Source organism: Sebastes fasciatus, chromosome 15 (genome assembly GCF_043250625.1).
Source record: "Sebastes fasciatus isolate fSebFas1 chromosome 15, fSebFas1.pri, whole genome shotgun sequence".
Classification (NCBI taxonomy): domain Eukaryota; kingdom Metazoa; phylum Chordata; class Actinopteri; order Perciformes; family Sebastidae; genus Sebastes; species Sebastes fasciatus.
The window spans coordinates 7,695,020-7,714,323 of NC_133809.1; the positions used below are offsets into that span (position 1 = coordinate 7,695,020).

General features: G+C 36.8%; 2 protein-coding genes across 2 annotated transcripts; one reads left to right on the forward strand and one right to left on the reverse strand.

The window, feature by feature from the left end:
* The first annotated feature begins 937 nt into the window (after positions 1-937).
* Positions 938-12,753, forward strand: coq8ab (coenzyme Q8A, genome duplicate b). Its single transcript, XM_074609662.1, has 15 exons — positions 938-1,212; positions 2,243-2,393; positions 3,202-3,513; positions 3,644-3,710; positions 5,327-5,398; positions 5,744-5,869; positions 7,940-8,025; positions 8,110-8,250; positions 8,333-8,414; positions 8,556-8,649; positions 9,461-9,602; positions 9,814-9,921; positions 10,016-10,081; positions 10,371-10,457; positions 12,025-12,753. Exons 2-15 carry the CDS (start codon positions 2,256-2,258, stop codon positions 12,316-12,318), a joined length of 1,815 nt encoding a protein of 604 aa, XP_074465763.1. The 5' UTR covers positions 938-1,212; positions 2,243-2,255; the 3' UTR covers positions 12,319-12,753.
* Positions 12,754-12,828: 75 nt separating this feature from the next.
* Positions 12,829-19,243, reverse strand: LOC141751969 (proton-coupled zinc antiporter SLC30A2-like). Its single transcript, XM_074609667.1, has 8 exons — positions 19,108-19,243; positions 18,500-18,708; positions 16,203-16,349; positions 15,618-15,771; positions 15,329-15,527; positions 15,108-15,213; positions 14,884-15,018; positions 12,829-12,951 (listed from the first exon to the last, which is right to left on the reverse strand). The coding sequence occupies exons 1-8, from the start codon at positions 19,170-19,172 to the stop codon at positions 12,854-12,856; spliced, it is 1,113 nt and encodes a 370-aa protein (XP_074465768.1). The 5' UTR covers positions 19,173-19,243; the 3' UTR covers positions 12,829-12,853.
* Positions 19,244-19,304: the final 61 nt, after the last annotated feature.

The window sequence follows — 19,304 nt, forward strand, 5'->3', positions numbered from 1 at the left end:
CTGATTTTATGGTAGTTTCCAATCTGACATTAGTTAAATACTGGGTGGAAAAATGCGCGTCTTGACAATTCCCACCATCAAACACATTGACACAGCCCCAAGTATCAACTGCTGGCAAGTACTGTCTTACTGTCTGTACTGTTTCAGCTCCCAAAAAGCACTGTGACCTAGAAGCAGTAAGTCATGTGCTTAATGTAATGGTTTACTTAATTATAACAAGTGTTTATCTTTCTCAATTCTTTAATGCTACCACATTTCCACAATAAAATGTGTAAGATAATTTTGTTCCAATTTCCCAGATTATCTTAATTACATGTTACAAATATAAATTCAAACAATATAGATAGTTTCATTTTTAAACAATTTAACATAATTATAATAAGAAGTTAAACTTTTTTTTTTTTTTAAACTTTATTAGGTTTCACATGTACATGTTTAAACAATTTAATGAAATAAATACAAAGTAATTGGAAACAACAATTAAGCAGTTCAGTCTGCATTTATAGTTGTTGGTCTCCATATGACTTTACATTTATAAATAAATCAAAGTTATTTTTATTTTTAATCTTTTATTTATTTATGTATGTTTTATATATTATCTATATTTTATATGTATATATGTATTTATATATAATGTTTATTATATATTGTATATTTATATACAGTATGCATTTATATGTATAGTTTTGTTACATGCATTTCTGAACAGAAGTCTTATTTCTTTATATTATTTTTAAATATATATATATATTTGTATATATATAATTATTATTGTTACTTTGACTCTTACTTGGGTCATTGCGCTTCAAACATTTGTATATTCTAATTTCAGCTAAAGAGAACTGATATGTGCTCATTGAAAATAATCCTGATTTTTGTGGTATCCCGTGAACGCAGCATGTGTGTAGTTCAGGGACCGCCCTCAGCAGTCAGTCACACCCTCCCTGAGCAGCGACTGACAGTTCGTCCATCCAGTGCGGCGGTTTGTTGATACCTGCAGCTCGCGGCTGGACTTTACTCTCATTGGCTCTCATTGTTTGTCAAACTTCGCCTCGAGGAACATGAGCGTGTCCTTCAGCGTGTCGCGCGCCTTTCTGCCTCTGCGTTTGAGGTGTTGATGTGAAAGTGTGTCAACTAGTCAAATCAAGGTGAACTGAGTCTCCTGCTGCAGCTGCACGATGATGACAGGACTTCTGTTGTAGCCTAAAGTTGGTGAGTTAAAGTTAAATTAACTTTTTGTCACTTTTATTCATTGTGAGATTAATTGCAATGAGAATATTACTAAAAAGACCAGGATGTTCCAGTGCAAGTGAAATGTTTGTGTCTGCAGGCAAACTGTATTAAGAAATCTCATGTACAACATAAGATTTAGTACAACACGGTACCAATCACAGCTGTGGAGGCACTGGTATAGTTCTTTATATGTAAGGCATTGATGTATGTATATATTTATATTAATATTTATATTTTTAATATCTTTTAATCATGACTTTTTATATTGCTTCCTGTATTGTAATGTATTATATGTAATGTATTGTTGTTGTTTTTTTTCTTTTTTCTTATCTGGACCTTGAGTCTGCAATGAAGTTTGAATTGGATTGAATTTAACTTATTGTTTAATATATTACATTTGTTTTAAAACTTTTCAGTGTGCATGTTTTTTGTCTTTCCTCTCTCTTATCACACAGCCAGCCAAGTTAATATTGCACTTTAATCAGTATTTGATCAGTTTTGTCAAGCATCCTGTTCATATGGAGTCATTCTTATATAATTATATCAGTAATTCATTTATATTTCTGTATGACACAGAATAAAGGTAATAATTATAGTTAGAATAATTATAAATAATAATAATTATAGTTAGACAAATTTAGGAAAATTTAATTAATGTATGGCTCAATAAGGAAGCTGGTTAATTATTAATAATTGACTTATGGAGAAGGGATGGGATTAAATACATTTAAACTTATTTTCACTCCTTTTCGAACATGTAAATCAAGGCATCAAGTGTTGACAATTTATTTTTCTTATGCTTTTCATTGTATGTAAATACTACTTGTTTTTACTGTCCACTTGTTGGTATGATCATTCTTTTTCTTTATTTCTTTCTTTATTTTTCTGTATTCTACAAGCATGGAGACAAAAATGAAAATGAAATTCTTTATTCTACAAGCATGGAGACATAAACTGATGAGCTCCTTAACTTCCCTCTAAGAGACCCCGTTCTTCATGTCCTCTGCAGGTCTTTAACAACCATGACAGGTGACACAGTGGTCTGGAGGGGTCTGACCTGGATGAAGCAGGCGGCCAGCAGAGCCACACCAGGAGGCCTGCACGGCACCGGGAACCAGAGGCTGGGAAACTTCTACCATCATGCTGCCGGATCAGCGAGGGTGAGCATGTCAGCCGTGATTTGTTTGGCAGTTTCACAAACATGCAACCCAGATTCCTCCTGAGTCAGTCTCTGCACCCCATGACCTCATCAGCAACACCAACATAGTGAGAAGGGCTGAGAGGCAGATGATGCCCGAATAGAAGACACAGTTGAGAAATGGCAATTGTGCAGAGTTTCCTACATAATTTTGCACTTTAATTGGAAGTAAAGCTCCCAAAACAACATTTGAACCAGTGGTTCTCCACATTTTTTGGCTTTGACCGCTTAAAATGTCAACTTGTGACCCCTCGTCACAGCTTCCATAGGTCCACCAACTAGTGTTTTTCCCCTTGAATCATTTCTGATTTGTTTCATTTGAATAATTAATAAAGGCCTGCAGATGTAAAACTCATATTTCACAAAAGAGTGAAATAAAATTTGAAGTGTGAAATCAATCGCCAGAAGTAAAAAGCTAACGTTAGGCTATAAACGAACTACACCTCGGTCGCATGAGGGTGAGTATAAACAACAAGGCTGTAAAGGCGGGCGAGTCAGCGTGATGGCGTTTAGTAGTCTCATTTAGCCACTTGTTTGCAACATAAGGGCTTCAAAATTTACGAGTGAGGTATTTAATTATGTATTTTATGTCGTAGAACAAAACATTAAAATCTCTTCAGCTTGTGTTAACCACAGACCTTATTTCAGGCATCTCACTAAAACCCATTGACTTCCAGACGAGGGAACCAGAAGTGCTAAAATGCAGCTCTCTATTCCTTCCTACTATATCCTTTAACACCTACTCATGTGAATCATGTTTTGTCTTCCAGGAGACGTTCAACAAGCAGCAGGAGGTCTGCGTCCACAGAGCCACAGCAGCAGCACAGCTTCACAGATATTCCACGATGGGAGCTTGTTTCAGTACCTGTTTCATTGGAAGTGTAAACGGCGGACAGGCGACCTGCGGTGGAAGAACCAACACTAAACGTCTGAAGTACCACAGAGACTGGTCCCGCCAACTGTTCTCTGGACATACCAGGTTATTTAACCAGGACAACTCCACAGTGGGACGTCTGACACAAGAGGACGTCGATAAAGCAGGAAACGCCAAGAAAACAGACGTCAAGCAGCATAAACAAGTGGTATCCGCTCTAACACCTTTTATAAATCAGTGTTTGAATAATATAGATCAATACTTCATATTTCAACATTGCACAGGACAATTTTATTCTTCTTTTGTCCTTTGAGTTTAGTTCTTTTCTTGTATTTCAGCTCAGCGACAGAGCCAGAGAGAGGAAGGTGCCCGTCACACGGATAGGAAGGCTGGTGAATTTTGGAGGTAGGTGTGTTTACTGGTTTACTGGTCATGTTACAAAAGAAAAGTGACATTAACGTAGTTGTTGTTACCATAAAGGTTTCAGGTAGAGTTGCTCCAGTGACGGGGCTCTGTCTGGGCCGCTGCCAGGTGCTGGGAAAGTGTGATCTTGTATGTGAAGCAGAACACATGCTCAAGAAATAAACAAAACACCCGACATGTTGCTTTACCGGCATGGATATCAACGTGGAGGATTTTTAATTTGCTACATTTTTATACATTTTTCACTGACCATTTTTATTTGTGCTTATATTTATTTATTTTGTTATTAAATTTTAAAGGTGCCCCGTGGAGTCATCAAACAAACTTTATGTTTACATTCAGTGTTTCTCACCAAAAACACACTACGTGTATCTTTGAGGTTTAAAAAACATGTTGAAATAATTTTCTTCCTTGTAAAACATTTGCAAAGCAAATTGTTTTGAAACTCTTAGAAAACAGCATTGTTTACATCCATGTTTACTTCCTCTTCTCTGTCGTTGTTGGTGCATGGTCTCGTCTAGAAGGTAACCCGCAGATTGTGAAATCTGATCTGAGATCTGCAAAAACTTCAACTTTTGAAGGACACTATCGACCCTAGCTTTAAATGTTCAGTTTCGGTATTCTATATGTTAGAGCTGAAGCGATTAGTCAACAATTTCATTAATTTTTTTAAGCAAAAATGCCAAAAATGAATTGGTTTCACCTTCTCAAATGTTATTATTTCGGTTTTTCTGACATTTTATAGACTAAATGATTCATTGAGAAAATAGGCAGCAGATTGATAAACAATAAAAATCATTAGTTGGAGCCTGTTTGTGTGTGACCCAGCACTAAAGTTAGTTTCTGAACTAACTTAATGTTGAGCTCACTTGGTTTTTAAATGACTGAAATTGTAGCATTTATTAACTCAAGATAATTTTAGTATCTTAAATGGACTCTCGTATTTTCTTAGCTAACTTCCAACTAATTTTGACACGAGTTGTGCAAGCAAGTTGTGCAAATGACACTGGCAGCTTTGGCACTTCCTCCAGAGCAGCAAGGGGCTCATGTAAGACTAGCAACACTTATGTGATTGGTATGAAGTGTTACTAATGTCTATTTTTATTCTCTGTTCACTAGTTTTACAAGTAGAGTTGTTGTTTAGTTTTATTTCTTCCTTTTACAGTGAAGTGAATGTCAAAGTTTAATTTTGGATTTAGTTGAGAGGGTTTGCATTGATGACCTCGGCCACCAATTTTCAGGAGCTGAAGTCAGACTGTGGCCAGAGTCCTGTCTGAGAATCCGGCTAATATAAAACATGTTGTCATCCAAGGGCAGCACACTCAGTAATAGTAGTATCAGTTGTTTCTTGGCCTTCGCTGAACTCTCAAAGACTGAGTGTTGCCCTGAGAAATCAGACTCTGGTTACTGATTGCTGTTATCACGTCCATTATGTTGCTGCTGTTATCAGATGCAGAGTAGGGCATTGGTAAAGGCAACACTGTGGGCCTTCATAAAAAATAATTGCTAACAGATTGATATCATCGTCTTCCAAACAGTTCCTGTCAATTCAAAGAAAAAGTTTGTGAAACATATTTTATATTTATTTCTTTTTGCAGGTCTGGCGGTTGGACTCGGCATCGGAGCGATCGCTGAAGTGGCCAAGAAGAGTTTAAAACCTCAACAGCAAGGTGATAAGAGGGAGATTTAAACTGCATGTGATTATCATAAAGTGGGCATGTCTGTAAAGGAGAGACTCGTGGGAACCCATAGAACCCATTTTCATTCACATATCTTGAGGTCAGGGGTCAAGGGACCCCTTTGAAAATGGCCATGCCAGTTTTTCCTCGCCAAAATTTAGCGCAGGATTGGAGCGTTATTTAGCCTCCTTTGCAACAATCTAGTATGACATGATTGGTACCAATGGATTCCTAGGTTTTTTAGTTTAATATGTTACCAGTATCTTCACTCTCAAAACTGAGCCCGCTACAACCTCCGAAATATTGATTAATGTGTATGCATGTTTTTTTTTTTAGGTGATAAAAAATCTGTCCTGAACTCGAGTGCGTTCCTCTCCGAAGCCAACGCTCAAAGAATCGTGCGGACACTCTGCAAAGTCCGAGGTGCAGCTCTGAAACTTGGACAGATGCTCAGTATTCAAGGTGAGATGTTATCTAAAGTGACACATATACAGAAATAGATCATCAGTGACTCAGTACAAACTGATACACACACACACACTGCTACGGTATGTTATGGACAGTAAATCTATCAGTGTGTACATAAAGGTTCAGCTTTCAGCAGAGGCCAAACACAGAGCGTAAACTGGTGCTCCAGCTTCCCAGCAAGACCAAGAGGGAAATGTCATCACCTAAAATAAGCGTCGGGTTAGCTGAACACAATAAGTGCCATTCCAGTCGAGTTATTGTAGGCGGCCGAGGCTCAACTGACACTTTGAACAGTGTGTTTACACTACAGTGTTGTTGTGCTCTTAGATATCCACAGCCACAGTTTGCAGCTCTCATGTATTATCATTACAATCTAGTCACTAGTGGTGGAAAAAATTACAGGTTTATTATTATCGGGTATTTTTATCAATGTGAATGTTGGGTTTCAGTTATGTATGTAGACAGTATGTAGACAGTGGTTTACATTATAGTTGGTTTGTGGTACTAAGAGCATCCCCATGGCAAATCTTGTTTTATTTATTTGTTATTTTATTATTCTTTTATGCATTCATTTTTAATATTAATAATACATTTTAGTTGTAAAGTGCTTTTCTCGACCCATAGTGCCAGACAGAGACATGCAAAAACAAAAACACTGGGCATAAAAGCCACAACATTGCAGGTAGAGACAGGGATACAGACAGAAACATTAAGCATTAGAGCAGGTGTAGTTAAGAACATGTTTAAAAAGATGTGTTTAAGAAGTGTCTTAATACTAAGGAGACTGGGTGGGTGCATTCCTGAGCTCTTCAGGCAGAGCGTTCCACAGTTGGGGTGCGCTGCAGCAGAGGGCTCTGGTTTGTGGTTGACTTTAGTCATTTAATAATTCTACCACTTGTGTCATGTTTCACTGTAGTTACTGCATGTGATGTCCTGAGTTTTAATGCCTCCGTGTCGAAGACAGCCGTGGCCGGAGGCTTTATGTTTTTGGGTTGGGTCAAGAATGCCTGGAGGGAATTTCATCAAATTTGGCACAAGCATCCGTCCAAGGATGAACTGATTTAGATTTTGATGGTCAAAGGTCACTGTGACCTCACAAAACACATTTTTAGCCATAACTCAAGAATTCATATGCTAATTAGGACAGTTTTGGTGTTTAATAGGACAAAATGATAAAGTGATGATATTTTGGACAGATACTTTACTATGACATTTTTATGACATAATATACTATGTCATTTTTTATCACCTATACTATTACTTTTTTTTTTATGACATTTTTATGACATAATATACTATGTCATTTTTTATCACCTATACTATTACTTTTTTTTTATGGCATAATATACTATGACTTTTTTTATTACAAACTATACCATGACATATTTATGGCAATAAAAAATGTCATTAAAATATCATAGTATGGTATGTCATCAAATATGAAAATGTCATAGTATAGTATGTCCTAAAAATGCTAGGAAAATGTCATAGTTTAGTAGGTCAGTATGTAATAAAAAGATATACTTTAGTATACCATGAAAAAATGTCACAGTATATTATGTCATCAAAAATATAAAAAGTATGTCATAAAAATGTCAAAGTATTGTTTGTTATAAACAATGTAGTATGCCATAAACATTTCATAATATAGTATAGTATAGTCTTAAAAATGTCATAGTATATTATGTCATAAAACATGTCATGAATGTCACAGCATAGTATGTTGTAAAAATTGCATAGTATAGTATGTCATAAAAAATGTCATAAAAATGTCATAGGATAGTATATATAATCAGAAACAATGTAGTATGCCATAAACATGTCATGGTATAGTATGTCATTAAAAAGGTCCGTATACAATATATGTCATAACAAATGTCATAGTATATTATGTCGTAAAACATATCATAAATGTCACAGCATAGTATGTTGCATAGTATAGTAGGCTATGTCATAAAAAAATGTCATGAAAAAGTCATAGTATAGTATGTCATAAAAATGTCATATAAAAATAGGTTTTAAACAATGAAATCAAAACAGTTATTTATTTTTTTCTCCCCTCAGATGACGCCTTTATTAACCCCGAGTTGGCTAAAATCTTTGAGCGTGTTCGACAGAGTGCAGACTTCATGCCTCCTAAACAGATGATGGTACAGTATGAAGTAGTAGTAGTAAACAACACAAACTCGTTACACTCCGGTTCATAGATGAGACGGTTTCTCTTCGCTCTGCAGAAAGCCATCAGCAGTGACTTCGGCCCAAACTGGAGAGACAAGCTGGAGTACTTTGAGGAGAAGCCGTTTGCAGCGGCGTCTATCGGTCAGGTGCATTTAGCGAGACTGAAGGACGGCAGAGAGGTCGCCATGAAGATTCAGGTGAGCGGAGCGTTTGCACAGAGATAAAACACAGAAGTATTACAAAATACAGTAAATCACACAATGAAATCTGTTCTTTCAGTACCCCGGAGTCGCCAAGAGTATCGACAGTGACGTGAATAATATCATGACTGTTCTGAGTTTAAGCAACGCGCTGCCTGAAGGTAACATTGTTGGAGAGCTTTTAATCATTTCTATGATAACGGCTGCTATTGTCTGATGTTGGAAACCTTCGCTATTGTCAATATACTTCACCACACAAGCAGCTTGAATGTCACGATTTTCAACTTTCTTAACATTTACAGGTCTGTTTCCTGAGCACCTCATTGAGGTCATGAGCCGTGAGCTGGCGCTGGAGTGTGATTACATAAGAGAGGCCAAATGTGCCAAAAAATTCCAGTATGTTGTTCACACTTGTTCTTTCTACACACACAGACTTTGGGATTTATTTCACAATGTATTGGCAATCATTATGATTTATTGGTGCCTTCAAATGAAGCTTGTGAGCTTATGTTTACAACATGGGAAGTCATGTAATAGAGCTGTCCGAATAACATTTGAGGCGAGAAATGGGTATTAACGTAACATAATATAGATTCATATTTGATCAGCGCTGCCTAGTTTGACCGTTTGGTTGGAGTTTGCAAGTGATTGACAGCTGCTCAGAGATGTCAACTGGACGGCAGACTCCAGCTCGGCTTTGTTTTCCTCCGGTCTGTGAAATCTTGCAGATGCCGTTAGGAGCATCGGAAGACCTGAGGGACATGATTTTTTTTCAGGTTACCTGTTTCACTACTGTCACGATATAGCAACCGTTTTATAAAAATAAATATCATATTTGCTCCAATCTCGCCTACTTCAGCTTTAATGCGTTAAAGAAATTAGTGGCGTTAAAACGAATTTGCGTTAATGCGTTACTATCGCGTTAACTTTGACAGCCCTAATCTGTGTAAAAAAACAAACAGTACATCACATAAAATAATAATAATAATTAATATTTATCCTAAAGTCATATCAATCTTATCTAATTCTCAAAAGAAAGAAAGCGAATAAGCATATGTTCTTTTAGGAGTAAAGTTTATACTTCAGCTGTCAGGTTGATAATGGCTCTGTTCTCCTGAGCACCAGGATAGTCCTTCGCTGGTGACATTGTTATCACAGTTTTGGGGGTCGGGTTCAGGTGTCTTTTAACTTGCTGTTTGTGTGTCAGAGAGCTGCTGAAGGATCACCCGTATTTCTATGTGCCTGATGTGATTGACGAGCTGAGCAGCCCGCACGTCCTCACCACAGCGCTGGTGCCCGGTTTCCCTCTGGACCAGGCCACCGACCTCTCACAAGAGCTCAGGAATGAGGTACGACCGCCGTGACCTCCGCACAGCTTACAGTACAGTTAACACCTGCACACTGCCAAGACGGCGACAGCTTTGGAAGAGTTCAAGGTGATGTGCCGAACACAGACACGTCCCAGCTTTTAAAACCCCACAGTCATGTCAGCACAGTTCATAATAATAATAATAATACAGTACTATATAAATGGAGCACTATTTTCTTTGCTTCTGCTAGATTTGTGAGCAGATTTTGAGCTTATGCCTGAGAGAGCTCTTTGAGTTCAGATACATGCAGACTGATCCAAACTGGTCTAACTTCTTCTTTGATCCACAAGCTCACAAGGTCAGTTTGTCTCAACCCTGTAATTTAATACGCACACTTTTAGTACATTTGATATTTCCTCTTCTTCACTATAAAGTCTGTTTCGTGTCTTCAGGTTGCACTGTTGGATTTTGGAGCTACGCGGGGATTTGATAAGAGTTTCACTGACGCCTACATTGAGGTGAGAAGCTGTAGAAATGTATCTGTAGAGTTCTTTTGTTATTATGACACATTTTCTCATTGTTACGACATACCAAATTGTTATTTCTTGTAATAACAACTTGGGCTGTCAAAGTTAACACGATAATAATGCGATAATACTGTTTTGCACATCAATGGTTTGAAATGACTCAAATCCTTAATAGAGACTCATAACATGCTTTATTGTTATGCAGGCAAACATTTCATTGTATCAGGACTCATTTATTTATTTTTTTAAATCAGTTTTTCACTTTCATTTCTCTCATCAGATTATTAATGCAGCTGCAAATAACAACAGAGAAGGTGTCCTTCAGAAATCCAGAGACATGAGGTTCCTCACAGGATACGAGTCAAAGGTAATAAACACAAACATCTTCACTATAAACCACAACAGTGTTTAATCAGTGTGATAGTTAGTTAATTTCCGGTAAAAAAAACACAGAAACCTTCAGCAGAAACGTCACCTCTCTAAACCCAGAGGTGGAAGAAGTACTCTGATCTTTTACTTAGTAAAAGTAACAATACAACAATGTGAAAATACTGTTTCAAAACCCTGCATTGGAAATTCTACTTGAGTAGAAGTGTCATAAGTATTGCCAAGTAAAAATACTGCAAAATGACCCCTTTCAATAGTGTTAAATTATGGAGCCTTCAAGGTCCCCAAAGATGCTAGTTTTTTTTAATCTTATGCACACAAGATAATAATTTGTACACAGGAGTTATTATCGTGTGCAACAAGATATATTTTTTTTCCTGGGACTTCAGGGGCTCTCCTGTTGGTTTTGTTGCTGGGCGATTTTCAACTTTATCATTCTTTTAAGTACATGATGACCTGGTGTAAATTCCAGCCTGAGTGGGACTGATCAGCACCATGCTGTAACTGTAAACACCTGAGAGGATATGTGGGGCCTTTAATCCATAACAACACATCATATTTAATATGTTGATCATATGTTTTGTATGTAAAATCAAAGTAACTATAGCAGTTAAATAAATGTAGTGGAGTAGAAGTATAAAGTAGCATAAATTGGATTTAAATGTAATAAGTTACATTTAGACAGTGTAGGTGTGGTAAACCTGAAATCAGGGACAGGTAGCAACATGCTTTTAATGGCACACGTTCGGACAAAGAGGAGGAATTAACCTGCTGTCATCTGTTTGAATGAAAAACCTGAACTGTATACTGACATTTTTTTATGACATTCAATACTATGATGTATTTATGCCTTTTTTTGGCATACTATACAATAACTTTTTTGAGTTTTTGCAACATACTATGACTATATTATGACTTTTCTTTTACATGCTATACTACGACTTTTTGACTTTTTTTGACATACTATACTATGACTTTTTTAATGTTCTTGGGTTTTCCGTCCGTATGTCTCATTTTTGTGAATGTGATATCTCAGGAGCACTTTCAGGGAATTTTGGCACAAATGTCATGGTAATTTTTTGGCTTTTTCTATGACATTTCGTAACATTAGACAAGTGGCATTGTCTCTTATGACCATTATCGTCCTCTACTGGTGACTAGGAGGAATTGCAACAACAGTGAGAACTTTGTTGTAGTTCCTCTTCTGGTGTCACCTTGAATTACAAACCATAAAGAAATACAATAGAAATGTTAAATGGAGAGGTGAATTAATCATCTATCATGCTGACTACAATTACAATCAAACAAACGACGTATAACAATTCAATCAGTGAGCTTTAGCGGTGCTGGCAGGCAGATTTAGTTAAGTTTGGACAGAGCCAGGCTAACAGCTTGGCCCTGTTTAAAGTCTTTGTTCTAAGCTAACTGACTTCTGGCGATCCATGTTTAACTGACAGACATGAGAGTGATATCAATTTAACTCTCTGCCAGAAATGTAGATCTTTTGCTTTAAAGCCTGTTGACTATCTGCTGTTTCCTGTAATAAGGCAATGGAGAACGCCCATGTGGATGCAGTGATGATCCTCGGGGAGGCCTTCTCCTCTAAGGAGCCCTTTGACTTTGGATCTCAGAGCACCACCGAGCGTATCCACAGCCTCATCCCCGTTATGCTGAGGGAGCGGCTCACGCCACCTCCCGAGGAGACGTACTCCCTCCACCGCAAGATGGGCGGCTCCTTCCTCATCTGCTCCAAACTCAAAGCCAAAATAGCCTGCAAGAACATGTTCCAGGATGCCTACGACAACTACTGGAGAGACGGAAGCCCCGAGTCGACTAACTAGCTTTACGAATGGTTTTCCAAAAGGCAAGTTAAAACCAGAACTTTTTTAGTCTTCTTTGTGTTATGTTGAACAATTAAACTCACACATTCTTACCTGAAGTGCAACCTGGGCCAGAACCTAATCTAATGTCCAGTAGTTTTGTGTTTTTACTCATCAGGTTAAGTGATACGAGTTCATATAATACATGAAAAAATCTGAATATTGTTGCCTATTAAGAACATTTTCATATCTGCACGCTTCATATTCCGTCGCTCATTTTGACCACACCTCCATCCAGACTAACACGAACATTGCTTTTCAAGGTAATGTGGAAAGATAATTTCTACATATTGTTTGAATGAATTTGTTGTGTACAACCTAATAATTATGTGTCTGTATGATGTATCTGATCAGGACTGTCATTTGAAATAAATATACTCATGTTGCAAAAATAAATCAGTCAAAGATTAGTACATTTCTCAGGTCATGAACCAGCACTTAAGGCATCAGTCTCCACAGTCGTGTTACAGTCCCGGTGCCGTCAGCAGTCGTCCTGTTAACGCTCCACTTGGATTGTGACGCTGGAGAAACTAAACTCAGAGCGCAGGAGCTTTGTTGCCTTCATGAGGACGATCTGTGCATCAGCTTCTCCTCCTGAGGACACAAGTACAGGCATCATTTTCTTAAAGTTCTGGTTTACAATAATCTTGAACATGTATCATAACTTTACACTAAAACCTTGGCCTGTTCTGATATTTACTCAACACAGATTGTTATCATTTTTTTCATGATGTACTATATTATGAAATGTTTTATGGCATACTATACTATGTCATAGTATAGTATGCCATATAAAAAAGTAATAGTATAGTACATCATAAAAGTCATTAAAAATTGTTATAGTCATAAAAAAGTCATAGTATAGTATTTCATAAAACATTTTAAAAAATGTCATGGTATAGTTTGTCATAAAAAAGTTAAAAAAAAAAAAAAAAAAAGTCATAGTATAGTATGTCATAAAAAAATCTTTTTTGATATTTTTTCAAAGTAATATAGTATGTCATAAATCAAAATGTTTTTTTTTAGTTTTTTTTTAAAGTCATATTGTTTGTCATCAAAAAATGTCATAGTATGTCACAAAAAAGTAAAAAAAAAAAAAAAAAAAAGTCATAGGTATGTCATAAGAAAGTTTTTTTTTTTTTTTTTTTAAAGTCATATTTTTTTTTAAAGTCAGTTTTTTAAGAAAGTTTTTTTTTTTTTTTTAAAGTCATACTATATAGTATGTCATAAGAAAGTTTTTAATTTTTTTTAAATCATAGTTTTTCATAAAAAAAAGTCATACTATATAGTATGTCATAAAAAAGTTTTTAATTTTTTAAAGTCATATAGTTTGTCATAAAAAAGTTTTTTTTGTTTTTTTTAAAGTCATAGTATGTCACAAAAAAGTAAAAAAAAAAAAGTCATAGGTATGTCATAAAAAAGTTTTTTTTTTAGTCATTGTCATAAAAAAATCAAAAAAATGTTATAGTATGTCACAAAAAAGTAAAAAAAAAAAAGTCATAGGTATGTCATAAGAAAGTTTTTTTTTTTTTAGTCATATTTTTTTTAGTCAGTTTTTTAAGAAAGTTTTTTTTTTTTTTTTTTTAGTCATAGTTTGTCATAAAAAAAGTAAAAAAATGTCATAGTATGTCACAAAAAAGTTAAAAAAAAAAAAGTCAGGTATGTCATAAGAAAGTTTTTTTTTTTTTTTTAAAGTCATATTTTTTTTAAAGTCATAGTTTTTTAAGAAAGTTTTTTTTTTTTCTTTTTAGTCATTGTCATAAAAGAAATAAAAAAAATTCACAGTATGTCACAAAAAAGTAAAAAAAAAAAAAAGTCATAGGTATGTCATAAGAAAGTTTTTTTTTTTTTAAAGTCATACTATATAGTATGTCATAAAAAAGTTTTTTTGTTTTTTTTAAAGTCAGTTTGTCATAAAAAAAGTAAAAAAATGTCATAGTATGTCACAAAAAAGTAAAAAAAAAAAAAGTCATACGTATGTCATAAGAAAGTTTTTTTTTTTTTTTTTAGTCATATTTTTTTTAAAGTCATATAGTTTTTTAAGAAAGTTTTTTTTTTTTTTTTTTTAGTCATAGTTTGTCATAAAAAAAGTCATACTATATAGTATGTCATAAAAAAGTTTTTTTTTTTTTTTTTAAAGTCATATAGTTCTAAAAATCTACATTTTAAAGAGAAAAAAAATATGCCTTCATCAAATTGTGTGTCAAAACACCCGGAGGAAGGCCCATATTTATAACAAGATTTGTATTTTTAACCTAAGCTAAGAACAGAACAAATTAGCCACATTAGACAATTACCATAGAATTTATAAAAAAATCTTCAATTGAGTTATCAGATTCATCAAATTCTTTTCTCTTTTGGCAGAAAATAATTTGTCTGTATATTAGCTGATATGTGTTGTGTGATAATAGTCTACAAAAGGTATTACACTTCAGGAGCATCTACTTGAGTAATTAAGTTTGCTGCTGTGCACCACGTCCCCGACACCCAGACTGTGTGTGGTAGAGATTATAGTATTGATTTTACCTGTGACCACGTGGACAGAAAGTAAAGAGTGAGTCATGTTGAGGCTCCACGTGTGCAGACTGTGAACAGCCACAACTCCTCTCACTGACAGCAGCACGTCTCTCACAGCGCTGACGTTAACGTCCTGAGGAGTTCCTGCAGAAAACAAAGACCACACTCAGTAGCACAAAAACTATAATCATTAAAATGATAATGTCACCACAGGTAGAGGAAAGCGTGTTTACCCTCCATCAGGATTCTGAAAACATCCTTTGTGACTGGAAGTGTTGTTCCAAGAACCAGAACCGAGAACAGGAACGTGCAAATCGGATCTGCTACTTTATATTCAGGCTGAGTAATAACACACAAATCTGATTAGAAACAATGAACTGTCTGCATCAGTAGCATCAGTATGTTGACATTGTCATTATGAGCATGTTTGCAAAGTGTTTTGGGCGACACTGACCCAGAAGTGGATGATGGTGGCAGCCAGCAGGACTCCAACACTCTGCACCAGATCTCCCACCACGTGGATGAACGCCGCCTTCACGCTGGCGTTGCCGTGGCCGTGACCGTGATGGTGTTTGTCCCTCTGCAGTTGGCTGGTGGTAAACGTGTGACTGTGGCCGTGTGAGGCTCCAGACTGATGGAGGATCAAGACCATCCTAAGTAAAACAAAGTCAAAACTACTTTTAGAAGAGCGTCTGATCACTGCTGACCGGACATGATGGTGATGGTGAGCTGCTCATACTCACAGGACGTTGACCCCCACAGCACATCCTGAGGTGATGAGCATGATCTGACTGTCAATGTCGTAGTCTCCATCAGTGATCCTCTGAACGGCTGATATCACCAGCACCGCTGTCACGGCCCAGATAGACACGACAGACAGCAACATGCCAAGAATCTCTGTTTAACACAACACAACACAACAACTGAGTCAGACAAGACAAGATATTTACTGTAAAAAAATAGGTTTAAATGCTGTTTCAACTCCTTCTCCACACTGAGGAAATACCAACTACTACTACATTTTTGTTGTCCTAGTCCAATTTAAATTACTGAATCTAAAAACGCTTGAATCAGCACATAAAATACCCTGTAAGTGTAGAATATAAACTCCCCTGGGTTGGGTCTAAAGCCCCCAAACTCCCAGAAATATTCAGACGACATGACGTCAGGGACCTTTATTGTTGCTACAGTCTCGTTTATACTTGATGTACAGATATAAGATTGATATCAATCTCCTCATCTCACTCTCTGAAAGAGGTGAATTCACCAAAATATCAAACTATTCCTTTAAAAAGGGATGATTCCAACACAGTTATTTGGATCCGGACCTGCTCGATGCCACCCGAAGGTCATGGTGTGTGTCTGAGGCCTGGAGGAGATCGACAGAGAGAAGATGCTGATCACGATGCTGCCAAAGTCAGTCAGAAGATGAGCTGCGTCCGTCATGATGGCCAGACTGTGAGCAGCGTATCCACCTGCACAGAAGAAGAAGAAAGTTTGTGTGAACTGAAAGGAGACGGTTGTGTTCCAGGTTAGGACATCTCTTAGATGTGTTTTAGTTTTTTAAGAGAAATAGTAAACATGACATTTTATAATGCAAAAATAAACTTGTCAGTGCTCTCTGGTGGACAAACTGTCATCATGACTGTTTCTAGATTACCAAAAACCTACTTTAGCATGTCTGTACTGACATTTCTTATTACTTATCGGCCGACATATATGATTATTGCAATGCACTTTATTCTGGTATCAGCAGGCGGAACATCCTAAGACTGCAGGTGACAGAAAACGCTGCTGCCAGGCTTTTAAAACACGTACTAAGAGAAGCGACCACATCACACAACAGCCACAGGTGTCCCTGTTAACAAGCATTTCTGATTCTTACATAGAGCCCTTTTAAGACTCACTTTTATATTATGGCTTTTGCATTGTTGTAACTATTTATATGATTTTATCTTGTTTAAATCTTAAGTCCTGGATGTTAATTACTTTTATCATGCTTTTATTGTAAAGCACCTTGTAACCTTGATTTGAAAGGTGCTATATAAATAAGTTATTATGATTATAAAGTGGTACAGATACAGATATCTCTAGATAGAATAAGCTGATTGTAGGAGTCATTTTGTTCATTATGTGTTTGTATATGAAGTGTCCACTTGTGGTAATTCCTCTTTTGGACAGCAGGTGGAGTATGGAGCACTAACAGGTGAGTCAGTAATCACAGAACAGGTGTGTTGTTGTTGCATCATGTGTAGCATCCTATTGAGCCCTATTTGGTTGTTTGCATGCTAGTTATTAATTTATATAAGCAGGTTTCTTGTTTTTGGTCACGTCAAACCACTATACAAGTCAAAAACTTCGAACAGACATCAGCTTTGCAAGGAGGCAGAAGAGAAGCTGGATTTCTATGCATTGTTTGTCTTTCTGGAGGACGATGATCAGCAAAAAATTCACCCCATGATGGAGTCAACAGACCAGATCCAGCTTACTGCACTCGACGGCTTCCTGAGGTATGTTATCAACTTCATTAACCCTCTGAGACCCACAATAGACCCTTTTTTCGCCTTTTTTAGGGTGGTACAGGGGATCTTTAGGGTGAGATAGCAGGTCAACAGTAGATGTCACATAGAAGTGGTGTACATCATCTGAAAGCTGGGAACCTGGAGGTTAATTTGAGATGCAGCTCAGCACTGTGTGTCAAGTTGTTCTAGTCATAAATCAGAAATAATCAAGAATTAATTAATTAAAATAAATAATAAAAAGTGTATAAGGGTTTAGAACATTTTGATAGAAGTATATGATGGTCATCCCCATGCTCTATTATGTCTCATAAATTACATCAATTTTTGGGTTGATACCATTTATTACACAGACTTGGTGCTAAATTTACCACTCGAGAATTAATAAAAATGATCGATAATCCCTCCAAAATACCCCATGAAGACACCAAGATCTTGAGGAACACCATAGAAAAAGCCATTCTGTGATCTGGTATCAAAAAGTTTTAACATTTCTGCAAGAATTGCATTTTTCTGCGATTAGATGGCGAGCACTTCTGTTCTGGAAAACTGCTCAGAAACCCCTTATTGTCAATATATCTAGTAAAGCCATCCATCCTCTGAATGCTCTAGGTCTCTAGTTTGTGGCTGTAAAGTTTCATGAGGTTGTGATTATCCTGGAGGTCACCACAGGTCATTTTATACAGTGAGGTCAAGTTTCTATGGGGACTAATATCACACATGAATACAGTTGGGCTCATTGGATCCACAAGACTCAGTTTTACAGTGATACCTAATTTATGTAATTCCAAGACTGTTTATGGACCCCAGTATGCAGAAATATTTAAATACACCATTTTAGAATAGGTGAAAATAACACATTTATACTGCATTCATGTATTTTTGCCCCAAACTGCATGTGATTATCATAAAGTGGGCATGCCTGTAAAGGGGAGACTCGTGGGAACCCATAGAACCCATTTTAATTCACATATCTTGAGGTCAGAGGTCACATTTACAATTTCCAAAAAATAAAGTGTAGTTCAGAATACATTCAGTCATAAAGTATCTGACACATTAGTTGCAGGTTGGAATCAGATGTGACTATTCCTTTATTTCCATCTTACCGATCACCTCTCCGGTCATGAAGACGAGGCTGACGGCGCAGGCCATAAAAAGCTTCCTTCTGGCTGAACGTCTCGCGTCACTTTCAGCCGGCGACATCGGGTCCATCTCCTGGCAGAGCCAGTCGGGCCGCCAGAGGCCGTCCACGCTAGAGGCGTCCTCACTGGACTCTGATGCAGAGTCTGAACATCTGTCGTCTGGAGAACTCGTCCTGAGAGAGGACACAACAACTTAAGCCCATAGCCCTGAAGGTGGTGCTTTTTAGATGCGTTGGAAAGTTATCGCAGATCTTTTGATCACAACTTGTTCTTATATTTACAAAGTTTATTTCTGGACAACTTTATTGTTAAAATACTTCGTTACAAGACAGTTTGGACAATATACAGTTGGTTTACAGATTCTGAAAGACTTCAGGTTTTCAAAACGCTATGGCATGCATATCTTCTATAAATCCTTCCATCGCAACTTTTTTTGCAACTATACACCACAGGTACGACCCATTTCGACCCGGTAACGGGAACGTCGGGCTTAAGAGGTTAAGATAGTTTGAGAGATTCAATAAATTGAATCTGTGCTGACATTGCGCTTATATGAGAGGATAAAAACATACCATCTAAGAGGCTCCAGATGAGTCTCAATCAGATGTTGTTTCTCTGAATCCGTTGTTAACTCCATATCCTCAGACTCCCTTTAGCTAACGTTAAAGTGAAGCTTGACAACTTGCCACCTGCTGCAACACGTGTTATCTCACAGAGGTGGAGCACAACAGGAGCCAATGGCAGCTGACGGAGCTCAGAGGTGCTGGTC

What these genes read in the sequence shown, in the direction of transcription:
- coq8ab (XM_074609662.1), top strand. Translation starts at nt 2,256, where the DNA reads ATGACAGGTGACACAGTGGTCTGGAGGGGTCTGACCTGGATGAAGCAG. An exon ending in ACAGATGCTCAGTATTCAAG is followed by an intron (nt 5,870 to 7,939) that starts GTGAGATGTTAT and finishes TTCTCCCCTCAG; the next exon opens with ATGACGCCTTTATTAACCCC. An exon ending in AAATGTGCCAAAAAATTCCA is followed by an intron (nt 8,650 to 9,460) that starts GTATGTTGTTCA and finishes TTTGTGTGTCAG; the next exon opens with AGAGCTGCTGAAGGATCACC.
- LOC141751969 (XM_074609667.1), bottom strand. Translation starts at nt 19,172, where the DNA reads ATGGAGTTAACAACGGATTCAGAGAAACAACATCTGATTGAGACTCAT. An exon ending in TTTCAGAATCCTGATGGAGG is followed by an intron (nt 15,019 to 15,107) that starts GTAAACACGCTT and finishes TGTTTTCTGCAG; the next exon opens with GAACTCCTCAGGACGTTAAC. An exon ending in TTCTGTCCACGTGGTCACAG is followed by an intron (nt 12,952 to 14,883) that starts GTAAAATCAATA and finishes TTGTGTCCTCAG; the next exon opens with GAGGAGAAGCTGATGCACAG.